Source organism: Monodon monoceros, unplaced genomic scaffold, assembly GCF_005190385.1.
Source record: "Monodon monoceros isolate NGI ecotype Baffin Bay Population unplaced genomic scaffold, NGI_Narwhal_1 Super_Scaffold_18, whole genome shotgun sequence".
In the NCBI taxonomy this organism is placed as follows: Eukaryota; Metazoa; Chordata; class Mammalia; order Artiodactyla; family Monodontidae; genus Monodon; species Monodon monoceros.
The window spans coordinates 175,288,966-175,312,885 of NW_021703774.1; the positions used below are offsets into that span (position 1 = coordinate 175,288,966).

The following is a 23,920-nucleotide window of genomic DNA, read 5'->3' on the forward strand; positions in this document are numbered from 1 at the left end:
CTAGATCCCGCATGCATGGAGCAACTAAGAGCCCACATGCCGCAGCAAAGTTCCCGAGTACCACAGCTAAGACCTGGCACAGCCAAAATAAATAAATAATAAATAATTAATTAATTTTTAAAAATGAAATGCATTGGAAGTATCAAGGGTATAACCTGCCTTCCATTACATATGAGTTAACGATGGAAAGTAGAAACAATAATCATTAAATGAAGTCACCCAGTTGGTTCAGTTCATCTCAGCACCGATTCTCCTCATCGACCTATCCCCTGTGGATCTTTTCATTTCCACTTAACTTCACACTGAGCTCTCAGTCGCGATTAATATCCTCTAGCTGAAAGTCTCCTCTAATATCAGAAATATGACAAAAATGCTGGCTGAAGACCTTTGGGCATCATTCAGGAGACACTTGAGTCATTCTCTTGAACCTCTCCTAAACAAGCTTCCTGTGTAATTGGATGAATCAAATCAATAAATAGAGTGTATATTTATCCATCACCCTTCCTCTTCCGCCATCACTCGTGGGCCATGACGCATGCCCTAGTGTGTTAAATCCAGACCCAGAGCGTCATTACTTTGGCAGCTCATCCTTCTTTGAGAAGTGGTTTTCTAGGTCACAAGGATGGAGATGGACGTCTTTGCTAGAAAAATGATGCCTGAAAGAGAAGCATCAGCCCATCTGTTGCTGCCCACAAGGTCCCATAGAAATGTGTCATTTTTAAGGCAAACGTATGGACTTGTTTCTCAAAGTGCTTTATAAAAAATCTAGGCCCACTGAATTGTGCTCTGATCTTTGGGAATGTAGCCATTTTCTCATGTGGTCAACCCCATTTCAGGGCAGGAGTGGGCAAGCCACACTGGTCCAATTCCACAAAACCTGTCCCCCTGGCATCCTGCAGTGGAGGGACCCCTGAGTACCCAGGCCTCTCCTCGAAAGGGATTGGCTACATACCCCCCACTTCCAACAATGTCAGGGGTGAGACATTCCAGGGATGTCAAATACAGCAAGATAGCCCAGCCAGATCTGGGTCCCCCTGGCAGTCTCAGTGTTGACCAGCTATGGGAACTTGGGCAGCCTCACTTCCATCATCTGAAAAGCAGGGATGCCACTGTGGCTCTGTACCTCCCTCCCGGACACTTGGGCATGTGCTGTCCACAATGCACAGAGCCTGGGACACCTGCATAAATCTTGCCATCATCATTATTATTTTTCCATTTAGAGAGAAAGTGCCAAGCCTCCCTAGGCTGTCTTCAGAGATGTGAGCTTGTCGACTCTCACTGGGGCAGACAGGTCTGTGGACTTTGCTGGGCTGGATGGGCCCTGGCTGCCACCAGAGCAATGTCCAAACTGCCAGATGTGATGGGGCTGGGCACTCACATGCTTGTCTCAACAGATGTTGGTGGAAGAACTGTAAAATTGCCAACTCTGAGTCTGAAGGGAAATTAGATCTAAAAAGTTCAAGATAATCCTTCTGCAACTGGATGGGGCTTCATCCCTGGGCTTGACAAAACGTGTGCCTTCGAGGGAGAGCCAGCTTCCCATTTGCAGTAAATTAGTTGGGGGTGTTAACATAATGACTCTGCTGTTAAAGTAGAGATGGGTACACGTTAGGAGGTGCTTATTCTGGAAGACCCCTTCATTAATAGACCTGCTGGAATGCAGAAGAGCACAAGGAAAACTTTTCCTAGGAGACTTGCTGGAGTTTGTTTCCAGATTGTGGAAGCTATTGTGCTGGGAAGAAGAAAAATTTTGAACAGTTGGGTTATTTTGTGTTAATTTCTCTTCTAAATTTTTTTTTCTGGGTCTGATCTAATACATCTTTCCTGTAATCAACAAACATCTACTTGTGTTGAGTTCTTCATATTTTGAGGGTCTCCCCTTTTTTTCTCACAGCAGGAATTGATAATGTATTTTGAACTTCAGCTGATCATTGTTAACAGAGCCCCTGCTCTGTGCCTACCACCGTGGTCAGCCCTGGGAGATGAAGGTGATTTGTGGGATTTGATGGGATGACACATGAACACTCTGGTATGGTGCCTGGCACGGTGCCTGGCATGGTTGGCCAACACCTTCCATACATGTCTAGAATGCCCTGGAGTGGGTTGTTTAAATAACCTACACTTAGTTCTCACAGTTCTGGTGGCTGGAAGTTTAAGATCAGGGTGCCAGCATGGCTGGGTTCTGGTGAGGGCTCTCTTCCTTGTTTGCAGGCAGCCACCTTCTTGCTGTGTCCTTACTTGGTGGAGAGAGATCATCTCTCTCATGTTTCTTTCTTTTTTTTGTTGTTGAATTTTTGAATTTTATTTTATTTATTTTTTTATACAGCAGGTTCTTATTAGTTACCCATTTTATACATATTAGTGTATATATGTCAATCCCAATCTCTCAATTCATCACACCACCAACACCACCCCCTGCCACTTTCCCCCCTTGGTGTCCATACATTTGTTCTCTACATCTGTGTCTCAATTTCTGCCCTGCAAACCGGTTCACCTGTACCATTTTTCTAGGTTCCACATATATGCGTTAATATATGATATTTGTTTTTCTCTTTCTGACTTACTTCACTGTGTATGACAGTCTCTAGATCCACCCACATCTCTACAAATGAGCCAATTTTGTTCCTTTTTACGGCTAATATTCCACTGTATATATGTACCACATCTTCTTTATCCATTCATCTGTTGATGGGCATTTAGGTTGCTTCCGTGACCTGGCTATTGTAAATAGTGCTGCAATGAACATTGGGGTGCATCTCATGTTTCTTTTCATAAGGGTGCTAATCACATTCATAAGGGCTCCACCCTCATGACCTAATCACCCCCCTCCCCAAAGACCCCACCTCCCAACACCATCACCTTGAGGGTTGGGGCTTCACCATACGAATTTGGGAGGCACAAACACTCAGTCCACAGCAACGGAGGAGAGAGGTGGGTGCACCACTTGATAAGTCTTCTTCCCATGGGCTCCCCTAGGAGGGGGCAAGCACAGGGTGCCTTCAGGCTAGGTCTTAAGGATGAGGTTGATTTCTACAAGGCAAACAGCATCATGAGCAAAGAAGGAACTGTAGAGGCAGGAGACAGGTATCCAGCCAGAGGCAGTCCTGAGAGCTGGGCCAAAACCAGAGTAGGACAGGGCTGGAGACTCCTTTGGAAGGGAGGGCATGGACTTTCTCCTGAGGGCCCTGCCTCGTGAGAATTTGGCTTTCTGATTTTGTTTCATCGCCCTCTGCCCTCCACGCTGACCTGAAGTCCCTGCAGGGGTGTTGAACAGAAGCACTTCCAAACCAGCCCCAGGTCTGACTTCCTGTCTACTCTGAGCTGAGAAGAGGCTCTGGAAGCAGACGTCTTCTATGTTGTGCAAGTGGACAGTGGCCAGCTTGCTAAGTGGGTAGATTGCAATAGTTCCTCCACCAAGAAATGGGGTTTCTCTCCCCCCTTGTTACGGGCTGAATTGTGTCGCCCCCAGATTCATATGTTGAAGTCCTAAACCCGGTACCTTAGCGTGTGACTGTATTTGGAGTCGGGGCCTTTAAAAAGATGGTTAAGGTTAAATGAGCTCAAATGGGTGGGCTCTAATCCAATGGGACTTGTGTCCTTACAAGAAGAGGAGATTAGGACACAGACCCACACAAAGGAAAGACCATGTGAGGACACAGGGAGAAGGTGGCCATCTACATGCCAAGGAGGGAGACCTCAGAAGTAACCAACTCTGCCAACAACTTGCTCTTGAACTTCCAGCCTCCAGGACTGTGAGACAATAATTCTGTTGTTTAAGTACCCCCAGAAAACTAATACAGCACCCCTTGAATGTAGGCTGGCATGAGGACTTGCTTTGATGAATGGAATGCAGTAGAAGTGACCTTGAGGGTTTCTGAGCCGGGGTCTCAAGAGCCCTGCAGCTTCCATGCTTGCCCTTGTGCTGCCCTGAGATGCCATGTGAAGGCTCCAGGACCAGTCTCCTGGGGGATGAGTGACCAGGTGGAGAGGGAGGTCTGGCTGCCAGCCAGCAGCAGCCTCCAGCCAGGCAAGTGAGGTCCTCTTAGAAGCCAGGGCCATGTGAATGACCCAAACAACAGCAGCAGACTCTTTACCTCCTATGAACAACCCAGTCCAAATTTCTGACCCACAGAATCAGGAGCCAATAAAATTGTTGTTGTCTTAAGCCACTAGATTTTGGGGTAGTTTCTTACACAGCACTAAATGACTGAGACAATAAGCTTCAGCTGGAAAAAAATAAACACAGAACTCATGCACCAGGCTAAAAGGATTTCCAAAAATTCTTTCATCCAACAAGTAGTGTTTGAGACCCACCATGTGCCAGCCACTCTTCAAGGCACTTGGGATACATCAGTGAGCAAAAGAGAGTCCCTGCCCTCATAATAACCCCAATAAACATATTAAGTAAATAAAACATGTTAAATGAAAACATTTAAAATAGGCTGCGTAAGGGGGTGGGAAATACAAGGGGGAGGAATGGGCAGCATGTGATTTTTAAATAAGCGTTGGCAGGCAGAGACTCAAAGTTGATGAACGAGTTGGCCATGTAGATATTTGGGGTTAGCATTCCAGGCAGAAGGGGCAACCAGTACAAAGGCCCTGAGGTGGAAGCATGCCTGGAGGGGAGTGAGCAAGGTGGAGAACCGTAAGAGATGAGGTGTGGCCCACTAAGCCACTATAAAGACTTTTCTCAGAATGAAGAGCTTTTTTATAATAAAGCAGTATTTGGTCAATTGGCACCCAGGGGAATCCTGAAGTTCAGAACCTGGTTACCACCAAAAAGATCTGTGAACAGCTGTGCTTGCTGTTGCACGTTCTTCACAATCACAAACCTGCTGGGAGCTGTGCACAACCATGTCCTTGGGTCCACTTGCTTCTACCCCGGCCCCCGGGAAGTGGGCTCTGTGCAGCCAGTGGAGGTGGGACAGGGGAGTGGTTCAGGCGCCAGGCACTCAGCTTGGCCACATAGGTCACCACGTGAGGGCGCCACGTGCAAAAGGCAGATGTGGTCGTGCCTACAGCCAGAAGACCACCTGTGACATGGCCCTTCTCTAACCGCCTCTGTCCTGACGCCGGGTCCACAGCTGCCGCTCCCATTTCTCTGCACCCCTTCACAACAAGACTCCCTAAAAGAGTTTTCTGTTCACGGTCTCTACGTCCTTTCTCCCCATTCTCTCTCTTTAAAAAAAAAAAAAAAGTATTTATTTATTTTGGCAACGCCGCGTCTTAGTTGCGGCATGTGGTATCTTTAGTCGTGGCATGAGGGCTTCTTTAGTTGAAGCATGCGGCATGTGAACTCCTAGGTGCGGCATGCATGTGGGATCTAATTCCTTGACCAGGGATCGAACCCGGGCCCCCTGCATTGGGAGCGCGGAGTCTTACCCACTGGGTCACCAGGGAAGTCCCCATTCTGTCTCGAACCCACTCCAATCAGCCTTTCAACTCTCTATGCCACCAGAACTGCTCTGGTCGAAGTTGCGAGACCCTTTGTGTTGCTACCTGGATCCCCCCCCCCCCCCAGGTATTCCTCGTCTGCAACCTTTGACGTGGACCCTCCCTCCCTCCTTCTAGAAACGCTGTCTTCATCGGGCCTCTTCCTCGGTTCTTGTCTCCCTCACTGGCCCCCCCGGTGGCTCCTTTGCTGGCTCCTCCATGTCTCCTCATGGGGCTCTTGGGCCCGCACCCTCCTCTCTTCTCTCCACCTTCGCTTCCTTGGTGATTCATGCACCGATGCCTTTAGATACTGTCTGATGATTCCCAAGTTTTGTCTGCAGCCCAGGTCTTCCTCCTGGACCCTGCATGCATCCAGTGGCCCTCTTGACCTCTCCCCTGGGTGTCTAACAGGCACCCCCATACTAACGTGTCCAAACCACTCTGGACATCCCTTGCAGACCTGCTCCTGCACTTTAGTCGCAGGTGACGCTACCCTTCCAGGTTCTCAGGCCAATAACTTTGGGGTCATCCTCGATGTATCTTTCACCTTCAATTCACCAGCAAATTCCGCTGGCTGTTCCTTCAAAATAGTTGCAGAATCTGTCCCTTCTCACCACCTCTAGTTCTCATCTCCAGAGGGTGGTCCCCCTGCTTTTGCCCTGTCCCCCTTGAAGTATCCTCCCCACACAGTGGCCAGAGTGAGCTTTTTAAAACATAATTCACACAGTCATACTAATGCTCCAAATGGGCTTCCTATCCTACTCATTTTAAAGCTGTTTTAAGTCCTTAAAAACCTAGATCTGTCCTTCTACCATCTTTCTGTTCTCAACTTCCACGTTTTCCCCCTTGATCACTCTGCTTGAGCCACGCTGACCTCCTGGGTGTTGCTCAAACAGGCATAGCCCAATCCTACCCCAGGGCCTTTGCACTTGCTATTCCCACTGCCTGGAATGCTCTTGTTCTCAGATGGCCGTATGGCACCCTCCTCATTTCCTTCTATGCTGATCCCCTATATAGAATAGCCCCTCCATCTTCACCCTCCTAAGCCTACTTAGTTCTTCATGGCACTTGTCACCACCTGCTGCATTGGGAGTAAACTCTGAGGCTTTGTTTATTTTTGTATCCTTAGTATCTCGAACGGTACCTGGCACATGCTAGGTGCTCAATAAATATTGTTGAATGAGCAAGTGAATGACATGACTCCCTTGTTGAAAACCCCTCATTGTCTCCTCACGGCTATTAAAGGACGGTCCAAATTTCTTGACTTGGTGATGTGATCGGTCCTGCCAACCCCTCTGGTCTTTGTTAGCTGTGTCCAGCCTTTTGCAAACTTGTGGGACACGCCCTCTAGGCCTTGGTTTAGGCTGTTCCCTCACCTGTCCCTTGCCTGCCTCTCCCGCAAAGCCCTCCTGATTCTGCTGAGAAGCCTTCAAGTCCCACAGTTTATTGCTGTCACGCAACCGACAAGGCAGGCATTCAGTAACCGTTTATACAAAATGGTTACCTGAGATATAATTTAATACAAATTAAGGCTGTAACTAATATAGATGAGGGCAAATTTAGAATTTTAATTAATATACATTAAATCTATATCTGCGAGCCTATAACCTCTGATTTTTACACGAACAGAAATAAGAGTGGACCCCATGCCATCTGAAACAAACTCAACATCAGCTGAACATCTGATTCTGAACTTCCACAGTCCAGGGTCGGCCTAAAAGAATGGCTACTGAAATGCTATTGCAATATTTGAAGGGCACAAGCCCGTTCCTGACGGTTCACCCTGAATTCGGAGAGTTACTCATCACCAAGAATGTACTGAACAGGCTTCAAACACTTGCCAAAGTCACTTCCCATCAATTTCTCCTCAAGGAGCCCTCACAAGCGGGGACAATCAATGTAAATACTATATTCAAAAGTTCTGCCCATGTTATGAAGGGGTAAATATGGCAGCAGAGCAGGTGAACTTAGATTAATTTCAACACAAGGACTAAAAAGAAGTTTGTGACTTTTGTACTTATTATCCAGTAGGTACTGTTGCTCCATGGGCACAAGTCACCCAAAACATGTCCTATTAATGGTTTGCTTCTATGCGACACAAAAAACACCCCTCTGGTTGACAAAGGTAATTTGCGACTAGTGAAAGGAATCCCACCTCTTAAAAAGGTGGTCGCTGTTCATACAGGTTCATGAATGTGAAGTCGTATTGCTCTGCTGGAGGACTGTTAGGATTGAGTGACGTGCTCAGGACATTTCTGGGACAAGGTGACATTGTCCTTGACGGTCTGTTGAAAGAAAGAAGCTAATTTTCTTTTAAGCTGAAGCTTGAGTCGTAACTTAATTAGGCCATGCTGTAAAATCACCACTAATAACTGTCAGGAGTACCCCTGAGTCACCAGAGAATGACAAAGCTTGGCCGACTGCCCCTTCCACAGGGGAGGGAGCAGTCTGGCGTTCGCCCCGCCTCTCTGAACTTCCTCGAGGGGCACCAACAAACTCCCAGTCTCAGCCTGCCTGCTTCCCCACCTCTTGGCAGGACTTTACTTCATGAGTGCTTACACATACACACACATGCATGCATGCATGCACACACACGTAATACATATATGTTATATATGCTACATATACTTTTACATATATATTTTATATGTATGTGCAAAATAGCATTTTAAGAAAAGAAAAAAATCCTTTACCCTCACAGAACTATTTTCAATTTTACATTACATATTATTATATTACATAACAGTTCTTGTCCACAGTCCCCTTTTTCACATAGTGTCAATCATCTTATGTTCTAATTCGTTAACATTATTCTATTGCCCAAGTTCCTATAATCTTTTAGCTACTATGTTAATGATTACTAAAATTACACGTTGATAACCTCTATACTAACTCAATCAATTATGTTGGGCATTTGGGCCAGAATTGGGTGCATGTAGGTTGAGTTATGCTGTGTGGATGTGTTTGCTTTGAAACACATAGTGCTAGCTAAGACTTTCTTGTAGCTGTTGTTTTTTAAAATTTTTAATTAGCTGCCAAGGAAATCATGGATAACCCTTAGATTCAGATTTATAAACTTCAAGCTTGGCAGCTGCAATCCATCCACCTTTGGAGAGAGCATATTTTCTCCACTTTGCTACAGACCCCACTACTCCCTATTGTCATTCTCCAAGCCTGCCTCCCTCATTTACATTATCACCTCTTGATTTCTATATGCACTTGAGTTTGCAACCTTTGATTTAATGTCTTCTCCACTCTAGATAAGGCTTCAGATGATGCCTTCAGGTAATTTTTTGCTTCTGTGGTATTATTAGCTTAAGGTATATTTCTGAAAGCAAGCTTCCTGGGTATAAATATATTTTAGCTCTTGCCATAATGTGTTCCATTTGGGATGTCTGTTGAGGCCACAATCCTCTCCTTTGCAAATAGCTGTCCTAGGTATTCTGCTGCAAGGGGGTTTATCAAAAGCCCAGCTTTTTTTTTTTTTTTCCCAATAGAGCCCCAGTGGGACTCTGGGTACTGCTACTGCACAGTTCTTCAGATCCTGGAAGATATCCCGTGACTTTCCAATACATTTTGTTTTCTTGAGCTGGATCTAAGTGGTTTCTGGTGGCCCCATTCCTCCTATCAGGTTCTTGAGGGCCATCTCTGTCCTCTTGGGCCACAACTGTGTCCCCCCCCAACCCGGCAGTGCTGGCACGTGGTAGGTGCTGAGATGTCGGCTGAATGAGGAGATAAGCCTGAAATAAGACTACCACCTTCCACCTCACCAGACAGGTTGTGTGAAATTGCCCTGTCGTTGCCCTGTTGAAACACCAGTGACCCCCATGCAGCCCGTATCAGGGACCCGAGCTGGACAGTGTCCCAGCCTGTCAGCAGCGTGGCCCCCACTCCCCCACTAGCACTGAGACTCTTCTTTTATTTTTATTTATTTATTTATTTATAAAATTTATTTATTTTTGGGTGTGTTGGGTCTTCGTTTCTGTATGAGGGCTTTCTCAAGTTGCGGCGAGCAGGGGCCACTCTTCATCGCGGTGCGCGGGCCTCTCACTGTCGCGGCCTCTCTTGTTGCGGAGCACAGGCTCCAGACGCGCAGGCTCAGTAGTTGTGGCTCGCGGGCCTAGTTGCTCCGAGGCATGTGGGATCCTCCCAGACCAGGGCTCGAACCTGTATCCCCTGCATTGGCAGGCAGACTCTCAACCACTGCGCCACCAGGGAAGCCTGGGACTCTTCTTTTAGTGCTCCTCCTGCTTCCCTGATCACCCCTCCTCGATTTCCTATGCGGGAGCCTCTGAACTTATCACTCCCGCACTTCATTTGGGCGTCTGTCCCTTCCCAGGGGCCTCCTGGATGCCCCGTATAAAACAACATCTTCCCCGACCACCTGCCCTACAGCTGCATCTCTGTACTAGGTTTTATGCCTCTTCATGGTAATAAAAAATAATCATGGTATCTATCTGTTGTGTTGTCTGTCTCCTCCGGTTAGGAAGGTCATAAGAGTAGAAACTTCTTTTCCTCTTGTTCACTGCTCTTTACCCTCAACAAGGCCTGACCTGTGGTTGGCACCCCATTCACGGATTCGACAAATATGTATTGAGTGCCTACTTTGTATAATAACTATATAAATATATAATGTGCTGGAGGGGGCTTAGTGCCTTGGAAAAAACAGAGCAAGGCAAGAGTGATGAGGAATGCTGGGGGTGGGTTCATTGCAACTTTTAAATAGCAGGGTTGGGGGATTCCTCACGTAGGAGGTGATGTTCTAGCAAACACTTGAAGGAGGTGAGGAAGAGAGCCGGGCACCACATCTGGGGAAAGAGCAATCCAGGGGAGGGAGAAGCAGCAGTTGCAAATGCCCTGAGGCAGGGGCACGTTCAGGGAGTAGTAAGGAGGAAGCATGGCTGGAGTGGAGTTGTCAGGGGAGGGCGGTATTGGAAGAAGTGAAACTGAAGTCAGGAGACCGTGGTTTTAAATCTTTAAAACCAATCAGCCTTACGTAGGTATCACTTACATACGATAAAACGTGCCCATTTTAAGTGTACAGTTTGATGACTTTTTAATTTTATTTTTGGTTGCGTTGGGTCTTCGTTGCTGCACGTGGGCTTTCTCTAGTTGCGGCAAGCGGGGACTACTCTTCGTTGCGGTGCGTGGTTTTCTCATTGCGGTGGCTTCTCTTGTTGCGGAGCACAGGCTGTAGGCACGTGGGCATCAGTAGTTGCAGCACGCAGGCTCTAGGGTGCACGGGCTTCAGTAGTTGTGGCTCGCGGGCTCTGTAGTTGTGGCGCACGGGCTTAGTTGCTCCGCAGCATGTGGGATCTTCCCGGACCAGGGCTCGAACCCGTGTCCCCTGCATTGGCAGGCGGATTCTTAACCACTGCGCCACCAGGGAAGTCCCAGTTTGATGAGTTTTGACCAAGGAAACCACTGCCTTGATAAGGTTAGAACATTTTCATTACCCCCAAAAGTTCTTTGTCTCCCCACCGTCAACCCTCCATCTCTCACTGAACTGTTTTTTGATGCCACGGATTCATTTTGCCTGTTCTAGAACTTCATTTAAATGGACTCATGCAATATGTACTCTTCTGGGTCTGGCTCATTTCACTCAGCATAAAGTTTTTGAGATTTGTCCATGTTGCGTTTATCAGTAGTTCCTTTGCATTGCTGGGTGGAATTCCACTGTGTGATGTAGCAGAGCTTGTTTATCCAGTCCCCTGCTGATGGACACCTGGGTCCTTTAGTTATTTACAGCTATGAACATTTGTGTACAGGTGTTTGTTGGATGTATGTTTTCATGTCAAACCTTTTGCTCATTCTTTTAATTGGGTTGCTGACTTACTGAGTTGGGATTCTTTATACATATACTGGAGAAGTCTTTAGTCTGGCATTGGTTTTGTGAATATTTTCTCACAGCTGTGGTTGGCATTTTCATTTTCTTAACAGTATCTTTCAAGGAGCAGATGTTTCTAATCTTGATGAAGTCCAGTTTATCCATTCTTTTCTTATATGGTTGGTGTCATGTCTAAGAAATATTTGCCTACCCTCAGGTTGTGAAGGTGTTCATTTATTTATTTATTTTCCTAGAAATTCTTTAGTTTTAACTTTTATGTTCGGGTCCAGTACAGGGTTTTGAGCAAAGAGCCGACATGACCTAACTTAACGTGCTAATAGCATCACTGTGCTGTTTTGAGATGCGACTGGTGGGCAGAGTGCAGCCTTGAGGATGTTTGCAAGGAGGCTGCTGCAACGATCCAGGCTGGGAGCCGCCGGGCAGAGTGGAAGCGGAAGAGCAGTGAAATTTTGGAAATACTTACCGGTCAGGTTTTCAGGCTTGTTTTTCATCCTCCTTAATGAGTAATGTCCAACTTTCAGGAAAGTTATTTCCCTTCTCTGAAGACCCTTATACTCGTAGTTTTACCTGAGGCCTAGTGTATGTACACAACTTGCCTCGAGCCTGAATGTTCGCTATGCATTTAACTTATCTTCACTTTTTAAAAACAAATAACTGGTTTTGAGTTTTATTCCACACATTGTCATTCTTCAAGCATGGCAGCCCCAAAAACAATATGACAATTCATCTATTCATTCACAAAAGATTTAAAAAAAGGAAAGCAACACATTTCTTGCCATGCTCCACAATACTTCTGCTGGGTAGGACTCATAAATCCATGTCTCTGCCTTGGCCACTCCAACTCATGTCTTATCCTTTCTTTAACTCATGATTTATTGCTCTCAGTTACTCCTTTTGCCAGATTTATAAACGTAACTGTTCTTTATTTAATACCTATTTTGTACACTAGGCAACAAGACAGTAAATTTATTGTCTATGAGTTGCTACTTTGAAAAATTACATCAATGCAAAGTGACTGTCTTTCCGCCTTCATAGCCAATAAATTTATTTATTTTTTTTTGTAGGGGATGATATGAGGTCATAGGATAATATATATAATCGCTGATCACAGAATGAGAAGGAACAAGTTGCAGGCAAATGCTCTACCACTGAGCTATATCCCCGAGAAGAAGCAAGTTGAGAGTTCTGACAAACAGAAGCCGAGAAGGAAGACTTCGGTCTCCTGCCAATCATGTATAAGCTGGTCTCCTGCTGTTTGCTTTTCATAGGATGCTTAAATCCTCTCTGGTCTCTTCCTGTCCTTGACTCCAGGGAAGAGCCCCTGCAGCTCTCAGGTAAAATGATTTCTTTCCCTTATGTCAGTCTTGAAAGAGTCTTCAAGGGTCTTAAATGCAATGTTAGAGATAAGAATGAATATTTCTTTCTTAAAGGAGTCTTGTGAAATTAATAGTCCCAGCTATGAAAAGAATTCTGAGGGTCCTTACAACACATCTCAGAGTCAGTAATGGATACGGTTTTTTTTTTTCCTTCCTAAAATGTAAAAGTAGAAGGGTAACATTGCTTATTTAATGTCACTTCTATATTTCTAAGTTATTTTGATCAGCTGTTTCTTTTTTTTTTTTTCAATTTTGAAAATGGCACTAAATTTAAAACATCATTGCTTTTCGTTTCTATTTTAAATGAACTGGATGAATGCAGAATTGGTTGTTCCAATTATAGGGTAAAATATTTTTATTGTATCTTATTTTAAGCTAAAAAGTAATCATCTGACACGTGTTATATGAAACAAAAATGTTTATTAAAAAATAAGGAAGTGACTAGCTGGGGCTAGGGATGACACAGATTTCCAAGTACATTTACGTTTTCCTTTTGATTCATGTTTCATTCAGTTCAATTCTAAGTTGAATTCTCTTAAAGTGTATCAGTCAAGCAGATACCGTGCTGTCAGCTCTTAATTTAGTTTAAGAAACGAAAAGGTTGGTGCTTGGGTATTAGGTTCATAAGCATTTTAACTTGTCTTTAATTGTGGTACTTTAGACATTTTTTTTTAATAAAGGAAAAAATCTCTTCTAAGCCATTGATTCTATAATTTCTACTCTCTCTAAAGTTTCTCTCAAGCAGCTTTCTGATAATTGTCAAGCTCTAATTCATGCTCTATCAGTCAACGTCCACAGTCACTGAACTCATAAGTGCCAGTCATCTTGATGGCTAAATCGGGCATTAACTTTATTGAATCTCTGCTATTTAAAATAAAGAACAGTGAAAAGCATAAGATGAAACCAAGAATGAACATTCAGATATTACTGTCACCTCAAAAAATTACATATCATGATTATGATTTTTCCAAACTTAGATGAGTATAGTATCTCACTTAAATTTTTTTTTTTGCGGTACGCGGGCCTCTCACCGCTGCGGCCTCTCCCGTTGCGGAGCCCAGGCTCCGGACGCGCAGGCTCAGCGGCCACGGCTCACGGGCCCAGCCGCTCAGCGGCATGTGGGATCTTCCCGGACTGGGGCACGAACCTGCGTCCCCTGCATCGGCAGGCGGACTCTCAACCACTGCGCCACCAGGGAAGCCCCTCACTTAAATTCTTAACAAGTGGCAGCTTACATTAGAGTTTTTACCTGAAATTTTTTCCCACTTATTTGTTTCTCCATAAATGATCCTTCATCACATAAACATTGATGTGTGGCCAAATTTTATAGATTTCTCATTAATATTCTTCAGAAGTACTGTGAATGTGCCCAGAAGCCTTCACAACGGCTTGCTCTTTGTTTTCCAATCAACGTTGTAGCTGAGGATTTGGAAGGCTTAGTGAAGCAAGTGGATACCACAGGACTCCCCAGAAGCTCCGATCTCCCCACTGCAGCACCTGGCCAAGATTGCTCTGCCAGGGTCCAGAGTCTGCTCGCCAGACCTCACACTCACTTCCCACACACCTTGCACACACTTACCATGCATCTTCTATGCCACTAAGCTGACCAAATTTCACCCTGAAATTGTTGCTATCAACTTCTTTAAAGAGTATTTTAAAGCTGACTCTTTCCTGACAATTGTGCCTAAATCTTGGAGGCCAGGCAGATAAGAGGTGATGCCATCCTATTTGCTTTACAGGAAGAACCTTAACAATCCTGTCTTTTAGAAAACCACTCCTTCATTTTTCCTTTCACTCCAATTTCACCACCCATATGTCTAAAAGCAAAAGGCAAAAGGCAGCAGTAGGTAAATAGAAATGAGGAAGAATCACTTTGTAAGTGGAAGTGCTTTTTCACTGACCCTGTGGCTCAGCCCTACCCGCTTATTCAAGGCAGTGAGCGGCCTGGCAAGGCCACACAGGCAGGAGGAATCAGAATGAGAGTCACACGCCTGATTTCCTGTTCTGCTGGCTTGTGAACTGGACTGTAGCATTTCTACTTCTTGGTTAAAATACTACTGGCGACAAACCCGGAATTTAGTATTTGAAGTTTTTCTAGTGTTATCTCCTTGTCCCTGGTACCCCCGAAAAGGCAATAAGGAGCAGAAGTGATTGAAGAAGCAGCTGAGTTGCTAATATCTATTTCTACTCTGTGTAGCACCTGAAGATGCCGAATCAACTTTGGATGAGCTGGAAAGAGCTTCCCTTCTGCAGATGCCGCCAGAGATGTCAGGTGCAGAGACAGGAGATGGTCTTAGGAAAGCAGGTAAAATGATTCTTGTGTCTACAGCCTGATTTTATTTGATTTTTTTGCGGTACGCGGGCCTCTCACTGCTGTGGCCTCGCCCGTTGCGGAGCACAGGCTCCGGACGCGCAGGCTCAGCGGCCATGGCTCACGGGCCCAGCCGCTCCGCAGCATGTGGGATCTTCCCGGACCGGGGCACGAATCCGTGTCCCCTGCATCGGCAGGCGGACTCTCAACCGCTGCGCCACCGGGGAAGCCCCCAGCCTGATTTTTTTTGCCACTGAATTTACTCCCTGTGCTCATGAATCAGATGAGGTAAAATCCTATTTTGGAATATAAAGATCAGCTATATAAAATGAGTTAGTTACCCAACGCTCTCCCCTCCGGGCATAAAGACTTCCTCTGACATCTTCTGTTTTCTTTTTCTCAGCAACTCCTTCCAAGCATCCTGCTCTGTTTGGCCCCTCAGTATATCTGTTCTCTGTATGGACTTTTATTTTGGGGGGAAGGAGGGCATTATCCCAGTTTTCAATAAGTGAAATTTACAATCCTGGTTTCCCACTTACACAAGTCTTAAGCCAATCACTTAATCTACCTGTACCTCAGTTTCTTAAACCAGTAAACGGAATGATAACAATGCCCATCTCATGGGGTTATTGTGAAGTTCAGTCAATGAGAAAATGCAAGTAAAATGTCCAGCACAGTGGCACACAAAGTGGCACACAAAGTAATCCATGACACGGCAGCTTTCACCACTTTCTCTGTCACTGTATTCCTCCCAGCACTGATAGAAATGCTCAGGATGTTCTGGAAACAAAATGGGGTCTTTTAATAGACCTTGTTTAGTAGAAAGAATTTCACTTGTTATAAAATATTTTTGATAAACTACTGAACTGCTGACTCAGGAAAATGCAGTGCCCTTTGTGAATTCCGGAAGCGAGAAAGAACCAGGTGCCTGCCTATCTTCCTTCAGGTAAATATCACTGTGGTGTGAAAAAAAGGAAAATCAGAAACTAGACGTGATTTAGGAATATTCTATTTTGTGCGTTTTAAATAAGACAAGTGTAAAATGGAAATAATAGATCTGATGACGAATGGTTTCAAAATACTGTTTTCCAGATCTCGGTACCAACATTTTTTACCCAAGACGAAGTGTGAGAAAGGTAAGTAGCTCCATCATGAGAATTACGTTACAAAAGTGAGCATGCTATGCCGTGACTTTGGAGGAGCCTCAATTCATGAACCAGTCAAGCATTTTCGGTAGAAATCACACCTTAGAATAACTGGTCAGTCAGTATTACTTCAAAGCATGTTCCAAAGTTTGATCCATGTAAATGTGGATGCAACAAGAACTTATCCAGTGTCCATTTTGGATAACTTATTGTAATGAGTTTAAGATGCCCTCAAGTTTGTCATCCACTTGTGCTGTGTCATTGATCATCTTCACGTGGTCCGAGGGCCAGCAGTATTGGTATCATGTGGAAGCTTGTGAGAAATGCAGACTCTCAGCCCCCGCCCCCCAGCACCTACTGAATCAAAAGCTGCATCTTACCAAGATTCCCCAGGTGATTCTTATGCACATTAAATAAAGTATGACAAGCACTGCCATATGATGTCTAAATAGAAGAAAGACACGGTCAAAACCCTGAGATGTCATATGTGTGATAGAGCAGAAAATGAAGGAAATCGTTTTGGGTGCAGAAGACAGACTGTGATTGGGATTGATGAATGATAATATTAAATGGTTAGAAATGGTGCACAGTTAATGGAGGACCTTAAACACTAAAAGAAAAATCTGTATTTCATCATTATCAACCCCTCAAACTCTAAATTAGTGTCTCCTAAAGGGCTTTCCAGGTATACCAGTCCCACGAGCCAGCCTACAGTGATGCCCTGGGTTCTGGCCCCCTCCCGTCCTGGTAATATCTTTATGTACATTATTAGCATGTTAAAGCCTCCAGGAAATGAGATAAGCGTATTTAATTTTAACCAAGCATTTCCCAAATATTTTGACTGGAGGCACCTTTTTTTGGTGTAGCACCCGTTACCATCCTTATAAAAATATACTCTGGAATCCCTCAATTCTGAAGATACATACATCACCTGAGGCCCCAGGGCAGGTAAACCATCCAGAAGGGGATGGGGATGGCTTCTACATTAAACGTTATCATTCAGATGTTTATATTGTTCCGAATAGAAGGGTTATGATGAAAGACTCTAAAATCATAAAGGTGATTAGCATGTGCTCATGAAATCCCAGAAAAAAAAAAAAGTAAGGGTCCATGCTTAAAGAAGTTAATTTCAAGGCAAATAAAAGGCCTCCTTTACAGAGAAGACAGTAAATGGACAGAGCATGTCACTGACAGATTTAAATAGAAATAGGCCAGTGAGGGTTTAGGAAAATTCACGGCCATCACAGGGCTAAACAGACTGGATGGACCACAGGTAGGGCACAAGGAGACCTTCCAGAACCTACACGCTGGGCGATCACCACAATCCTATCCAATAAAACAGCAAGAAAACACTTTTTAAAGGAACTAAGGCTCCTATTAGTGTGTGTAGGACTCAGTTCATTGATAACCTGTTTTTTTATTTGGATTGTTTTAATTTCAGGCTTTCTCAGGACAAGATCCTAACATTTTACTGAGTCACCTTTTAGCCAGAATCAGGAAGCCATACAAGAAACGTGGAACTCCCTCTGAATGCTTCTGGAAATACTGTGTCTGAAGTGACATGAGCACCTACTAGGCAACTCAAAACCAACCATCTTAGAAAAAGTAAATTAAAAACGCTTGATTTGAAAGCAGTATAGATGAAAAACTAGGCAAGCTATACCCTGTTCATTATTATTTGGAAAATAAATCCTCTATGTTTTACAAATATCATGAGTGGTTCTTTTACTTATAAACATATCCTGAAAATCTATCCATCAATTTATCTTTAAAGAATTATCTAAAAGTTTAAAAGTAAACAAATAAATGAAAAGCAAATACTAAGAAGAAAAAATCATAAAAGTAAATTTTAGTTAAAACAGTAAAACTACAAATCATTTAACCTACATTATCTTAGTGATGATGTCCTCTCAACCCTTAAAAATAACGTGAGTTATTACTTAAAAAAAAAAATCAGTATCTTAGCTTGGAAAAGCATCCAAAGTGAAGGATGCCTAAAGATGAGGGCTGGGAACAGTCTGAATTCTCCTTTGTTTTTGAAGGAGGGCGTCCACACACTCCGATCCCCTCTCCCTTAGTTAACCTAAGTACTGAACACTTGAAAACTTTAATCTCTTAACACTGAAGCTTGTTTGATGTCAGTTTCTGTGAGCTCAAGGAGCACAGTACTAGAAAAATACCTTCATAATCTGTTTCTTAGAGAAGAAACTTGAGGTGGGATTTAAGATTGTGGAATGGAAATATAGCCTGGTTTGTTAATTTTTAAAAAGCATGTGTGTGTGTGCACATACTAACTTATCCTCTTAATACATCTATACCATCGTAGCTTATCTATGTATAGAGAGTATGGAGCTGAGACCCGCGAGCTCCACGCAGCTCCCAGTACGGCCCATGCCCGCGGGAGAGCACTTCTCATGGGAAACCCAGGCTCCCCTTCTCGGCTCTGTAGCCAATCGCACCCCCCCAACTCAGGAGGAATGAAGGGTCAGGTCTGCACCAAACAGCCACATAATCGGTATTGATCTTGTCAACAACGATCCAAAATCTCTTTAGAGCGCAGGTCTGATAAATCTTCCGTTTCCTTGTCTAAGACATCAAGAACAAATCTGTAGGCAAGTTGTTTCTAGCTTGAAGGATGGATGCGTCATCTCAGGAACATGCTGACGTGTGGCCGTGAGGATGCTGTGGCATTGCTCGCTGCTGAAATTCAACTGAATCCAGTTCCCTAACACAGGACTCAGGCCGCACGAGTGCCGGTACGTTTATGACACCAGCAAGAGCTTAGGGTGGATTCCATCGCCGTAGAATCCCAAATCCCTCCCGTTTTGTGATACTAGGCAGCTGCTCTTACAGCCGGGGCTCTGGCGTCAAGTCATTGCTCCCACCCAGCTGTGAGCCCCCAGCCAGGCCATCCAGCTCTCTCCACCCCCGTGTCCTTCTCTGTAAAATGAGGGCAGCGACGCTGCTTATTTCGTGGTTGTATTAAATGAGATCATTCATGGGAAGCACCGGAACGGTCCCTGTGGGAGGAGTACACGTCCCGTCTACACTGAGCTCTCTTCCCTTGGGTTGCTGTTGTTTTAAACGACAGGAGGTGCAGGTGGTTTGAAAGGTGTAACATTTGGCAAGTCCTGTTGGCTTCAGGATCCCGATTCATATTTTAATTCCAAGATTCTGTTGCTGCCAGTTCCACAGTCAGACTTTGTGAAACACAGGTTCACTCTACAGAATCTGAAAGGGTAATCTTGATAACTAAATTTTGTAAATGAGGCATTAAAATTAGTATTAAAGGGACTTCCCTTGTGGCGCAGTGGTTAAGAATCCACCTGCCAACGCAGGGGACATGGGTTCGAGCCCTGGTCCGGGAAGATCCCACATGCCGCGGAGCAACTAAGCCCATGCGCCACAACTACTGAGCCTGCGCTCTAGAGCCCGCAAGCCACAACTACCGAGCCTGTGCTCTAGAGCCCGCGAGCCACAACTACTGAAGCTGCATGCCCAGAGCCCACACTCCGCTACAAGAGAAGCCACTGCAATGAGAAGCCTGTGCACCGCAACGAAGAGTAGCCCCCACTCACCGCAACTAGAGAAACAAAGACTCAACACAGCCAAAAATAAAAAAATTGGTAGTAAAAAACATGTACATTTGCTCAGAACCCAATAAGCTCCTCCCAGTGCTTAAGTGAGGACTAAATGCTGTGTTGTCACCGAGCAGGACCTTGGACGCAGAGATGACAGAGACGCAGACGCAGAGATGACAGAGACGCAGACACAGAGTGACCCTAACCGTGAGCACCCTGCAGTGTCTCTCAATGTCAGTAGATGTTCCTCAATGATATAAAATACACATTCAGGGCAAACGTCTGTTGATGTACTGCAAGAAATTTCTCAAGTTTTACATGTATACCGTTTATTGTTTTTGCTTAACAAAGATACCCGATTAAAATATTAATAACCATTAAAAACAAGTAAATTCACAGTTAATTATAAACTCAGTTAAAAGAAAATTTCTATTTGGATTAAATTTACCTTGTGAGTTATGATGAAGTTGCACTTAATTGTAAAACGATTCCGTTCGCACAGCATTCTGTTGTTCATAAATCCTGACCTCTCAGCCAAGAAACTACAGCTTTTTGGTAACATTTCTGTAAACACTGAAGCCTATAGTATACATTTTTATTACCAATTTCTATAGTTATCGAGACAAAAAGTTAATAAACTTGAACGGTTTAAACTTGGGGGGAGCCCCCTGGGGGGCGGCAGCCGCACGCTGAACCTCGCCTGCACACCCTCAGTAGAAGCGTCATGGTCCAAACTCCAAACATGGTAATTCGGCGACTTATCAAAGTATCAAAACTACAAATGGTTTTATAGATCTGCTTACAACAAGCACCAATTTTAAATTGCCCCTAAACGTGTAGTAAGGCAAAGAAATAAGCAAATGTCGATAAAACAAACGTCCAGAAAGAATCGAAAAGAGGGCTTATATTAGAGAAGGTCAGGTTTAAAAAACATGTTCACAAACGCAGAACAGTCCTCTGATTGCTCCATGTCATTTTTGATTTCAACAAATTAAAAAGGTTATCACTACAGAAGGTCACAGCGATTCTACTGATGGACAATATCCAGGCTGGTTCATTTTTTAAAATTTGATTTTTCACCAAGGGCAAAAACACCACACAACTGGACCAACACAGCAAGGGCTTCAGAGATCATTTAACAATCGAGATGGAGCACGATAGGAGAGTTCTCTATTCACGAGACAGGAATATGGGCACGGAACAGCTTAAAGTGAGAAAATTCCAGGAAGTGTCATGGGCATCATTTGAAAATGGTTCTGACACCTGAAGAAAGATTTACCTTCTAGGAAGCTAGAGTTGGCCCCCCGTATTCCTGGTGGGGAGAATCGGGGAGGGGTGTAGAATCCTGGGTGTGGATCCGTGGGTACAGAGGGCTGACTGTACCACCGTGTTATAGAAGTGGCTTGAGCATCCATGGAGTTTAGCATCTGCGAGGGGGTCCTGGAACCAATCCCCTGCAGATTCGAGAGCTGTCTGTTCCACTTTAGAAAGTAAATCTAAGCTACGAGGCTTGAAAATCAGAGTCCAGCAGCATTGCAGATAGAAAGGGTGATTCTCATAATTGTGATCAGGATGCATTTTATAAAAAACTATAAAACTTGAAAGGAAGAAGTGTTTTCCTAAAACAAAAAAAACACAACAACAAAAGAAAAGTAAGTTAGTTTGTTGCATGTTATATAAAAGAGAAAAGGTTATTCCAGCCTTCATTTTCTTCTATTCCTGTTTCTGATCTACATGGGTGTGAACTGCACATCATTCCAAGTTTGAGAAGGAAACATCACTTCTCTAAGAAGAGGGGGCTCCCTTATCATGTAAACAACTCACTCACTTCTTAAAAGACACAACTTCAGCAGGCCCAGGAAGCCCTCATTGTGGCAGATTCTGCAACCCTCTTGGCTAGGGACCTCCCATAGGCCCCTTACCCCTATTTAAGGTCAACACTTACCCCTATTTAAGGACAAAAAGAAGGCAGTGCCAATCAGACCTCTGGCAGGGATTGAGAGACATTCTTTTGCGTAAATTGGTTGGAAAGAAAGAGTTAACTGTTAGTTTTGATAAGACAACATTTAAACACATATGCATAGAAGAACAACATTAACTCTTACATGACTTTAAAAACTTTTTGCAACCATTATTTAAAAATTTCAAAGAGTCAGAAGCTGGTTGAGCTAGAAGCTCTTTTGTTTTAACATTACACATGCAAAAGCTAATTTAAACCCTGCAAAGAATAAGCTCATTGTTAAGCTGATCCATTTTTAACTAAGACTTTGAGAATTTCAGTGGAAGGTAGAAAATCAAAAGGAAAAGCGCCTACAAAAATAAAGGTCAAAATTCAACTCTAAAAGCTAGGAATTTCCGGTACACCGATGGACAACACACTTTCATACTGGTCAATGCTGAAGTGATCTGTGTTGCGTTGTGAGAAAACTGGAATGTCAGACCCTAACTGCGGAGGGATGTGTCACCGTGCAAAGACCAGGTGAGGGCACTGTATTTATGGACACTGTTAGGAAAGGTACATGGCCCATAGCGGGGATTTCTTGAAGTCTCTAACAGGGGGAAATGATTCATGTAACAACAGAACAAAATCAATGAGGCTAAGGTTTGGGGCTCTTTCTAGCTATACTTTGGTTTTTTTAAATAAATTTAATTTATTTTATTTTTAGCTGCACTGGGTCTTCTTGCTGCATGTGGGCTTTCTCTAGTTGTGGCGAGCAGGGGCTACTCTTCGTTGTGGTGCGTGGGCTTCTCATTGCGGTGGCTTCTCTTGTTGCAGAGCACGGGCTCTAGGTGCGTGGGCTTCAATAGTTGTGGTGCATGGGCTCAGTAGTTGTGGCTCACGGGCTCTAGAGCGCAGGCTCAGTAGTTGTGGCGCACGGGCTTAGTTGCTCCGCGGCATGTGGGATCTTCCCAGACCAGGGATCGAACCTGCATTGGCAGGCAGATTCTTAACCACTGCACCACCAGGGAAGTCCTCTAGCTATACTTCTAATTGTAATTTATTTGGGGTGATATCTGAAATAAAGTTTGACTATACACATACCTCTTTAGAGGTCATCCAATCTCATTAGAGAACAGCTAAACTAGAAAAAGAGTCTATTTGACAGTTTAAATACATTGGGGAAAAAGACAAGGAAAAGAGTCTATATACAATGTCTGCTTCAGGAAAATGATGTCTGTTAAAAACTCAGGAAGGAAAAAGCTTAATATTCAATGATAACTTCATGGTCATTTAAGACCCAGGGGTTTATAGAGAATCACAAGGAGGTCTAGCTGTCCCACAGGCCTGGAGAGGGAGCACAGGTGCATCTTCAGAGTCACTCAACTGCTGCTTCTGCTGGATCCGGACCACAGGATTCTGCAGCATCACCAGCTGAGTCTCTGTTTTCACAAGTGACACAGCCCTCCAAAAAGGAACAAGAGCAGGCAGGTTATTTGATGTGAAGTCACCTGAAAAGTGTTTAAACCAGTAAAATGCCGGCCAAGCAACCTGTGTCTCATTCTCCCACTTATTCACATCTAAGACTATCCATTATAGTTCATCCCTTATTATTAGAAGGGAAATGACAGCAATTGCTTAAATACTTTTGCTTAAATTGTTTTGGGGCTCATTCTTCATATACTCTTCCCACAGAAATGCCTGCTCGGCATGAATCCTAAATCCTAAATCCTAAATCCTCTGGTGTGAATCTTACATCTTGAGATTCAACTCTTTTCAAACATGCACGCATATTTGACATGCAAATCTTATACTCTCCTCCCCAGTCAATCACATACGAAAGCAGGTGTCTTTACTCCTAACTGCCCCGTAACATTCCAACTGGTGGAAGAAAAGAACACTTGGAGCCAGAAAGACCTGTATTCAAAATCTGAAGAACTGAGCCCTTACACAGTTGTCCTTCAGTTTGTGCAGAGGGCTTGGTTCCTGAACCCCGAGGATACAAAAATCTATGGATGCTCAAGTCCTTATATAAATGACTTGGTACAGTCAGCCCTCTGCACTCGAGGGTTCCGCATCCTTGGATTCAACCAACTACAGATTGAAATTTGAACCGTGGATATAGAGGGCTGAGTGTACAAATTATTGAGTATCTGTATACATCACTTTGTTGTTATTGGTAAAGCAGGGATAATAACACCTACCACAGAAGCAATTGTGAAGATTAAGATTTTCAGCGGGATCATGCAATGCACAGTTGGCCCTCTCTGTTGGTTCCACATCCACA

The 23,920-nt window shown here is 44.2% G+C and overlaps 2 protein-coding genes across 2 annotated transcripts in view; one reads left to right on the top strand and one right to left on the bottom strand.

Annotated features, from left to right (window-relative positions):
- Positions 1-12,512: 12,512 nt before the first annotated feature.
- UTS2 (urotensin 2) lies at positions 12,513-17,668 on the top strand. Its single transcript, XM_029231179.1, has 4 exons — positions 12,513-12,615; positions 14,855-14,962; positions 16,061-16,102; positions 17,547-17,668. Exons 1-4 carry the CDS (start codon positions 12,513-12,515, stop codon positions 17,666-17,668), a joined length of 375 nt encoding a protein of 124 aa, XP_029087012.1.
- Positions 17,669-20,006: 2,338 nt separating this feature from the next.
- Positions 20,007-23,920, bottom strand: part of PER3 (period circadian regulator 3) — a 64,089-nt gene continuing 60,175 nt past the window's right edge. The window contains 3 exon segments of the mRNA XM_029227559.1: positions 20,007-21,313; positions 21,640-21,702; positions 23,021-23,098. Of these exon segments, the coding sequence (XP_029083392.1) occupies positions 21,673-21,702; positions 23,021-23,098 (108 nt within the window). The 3' untranslated portion in view covers positions 20,007-21,313; positions 21,640-21,672.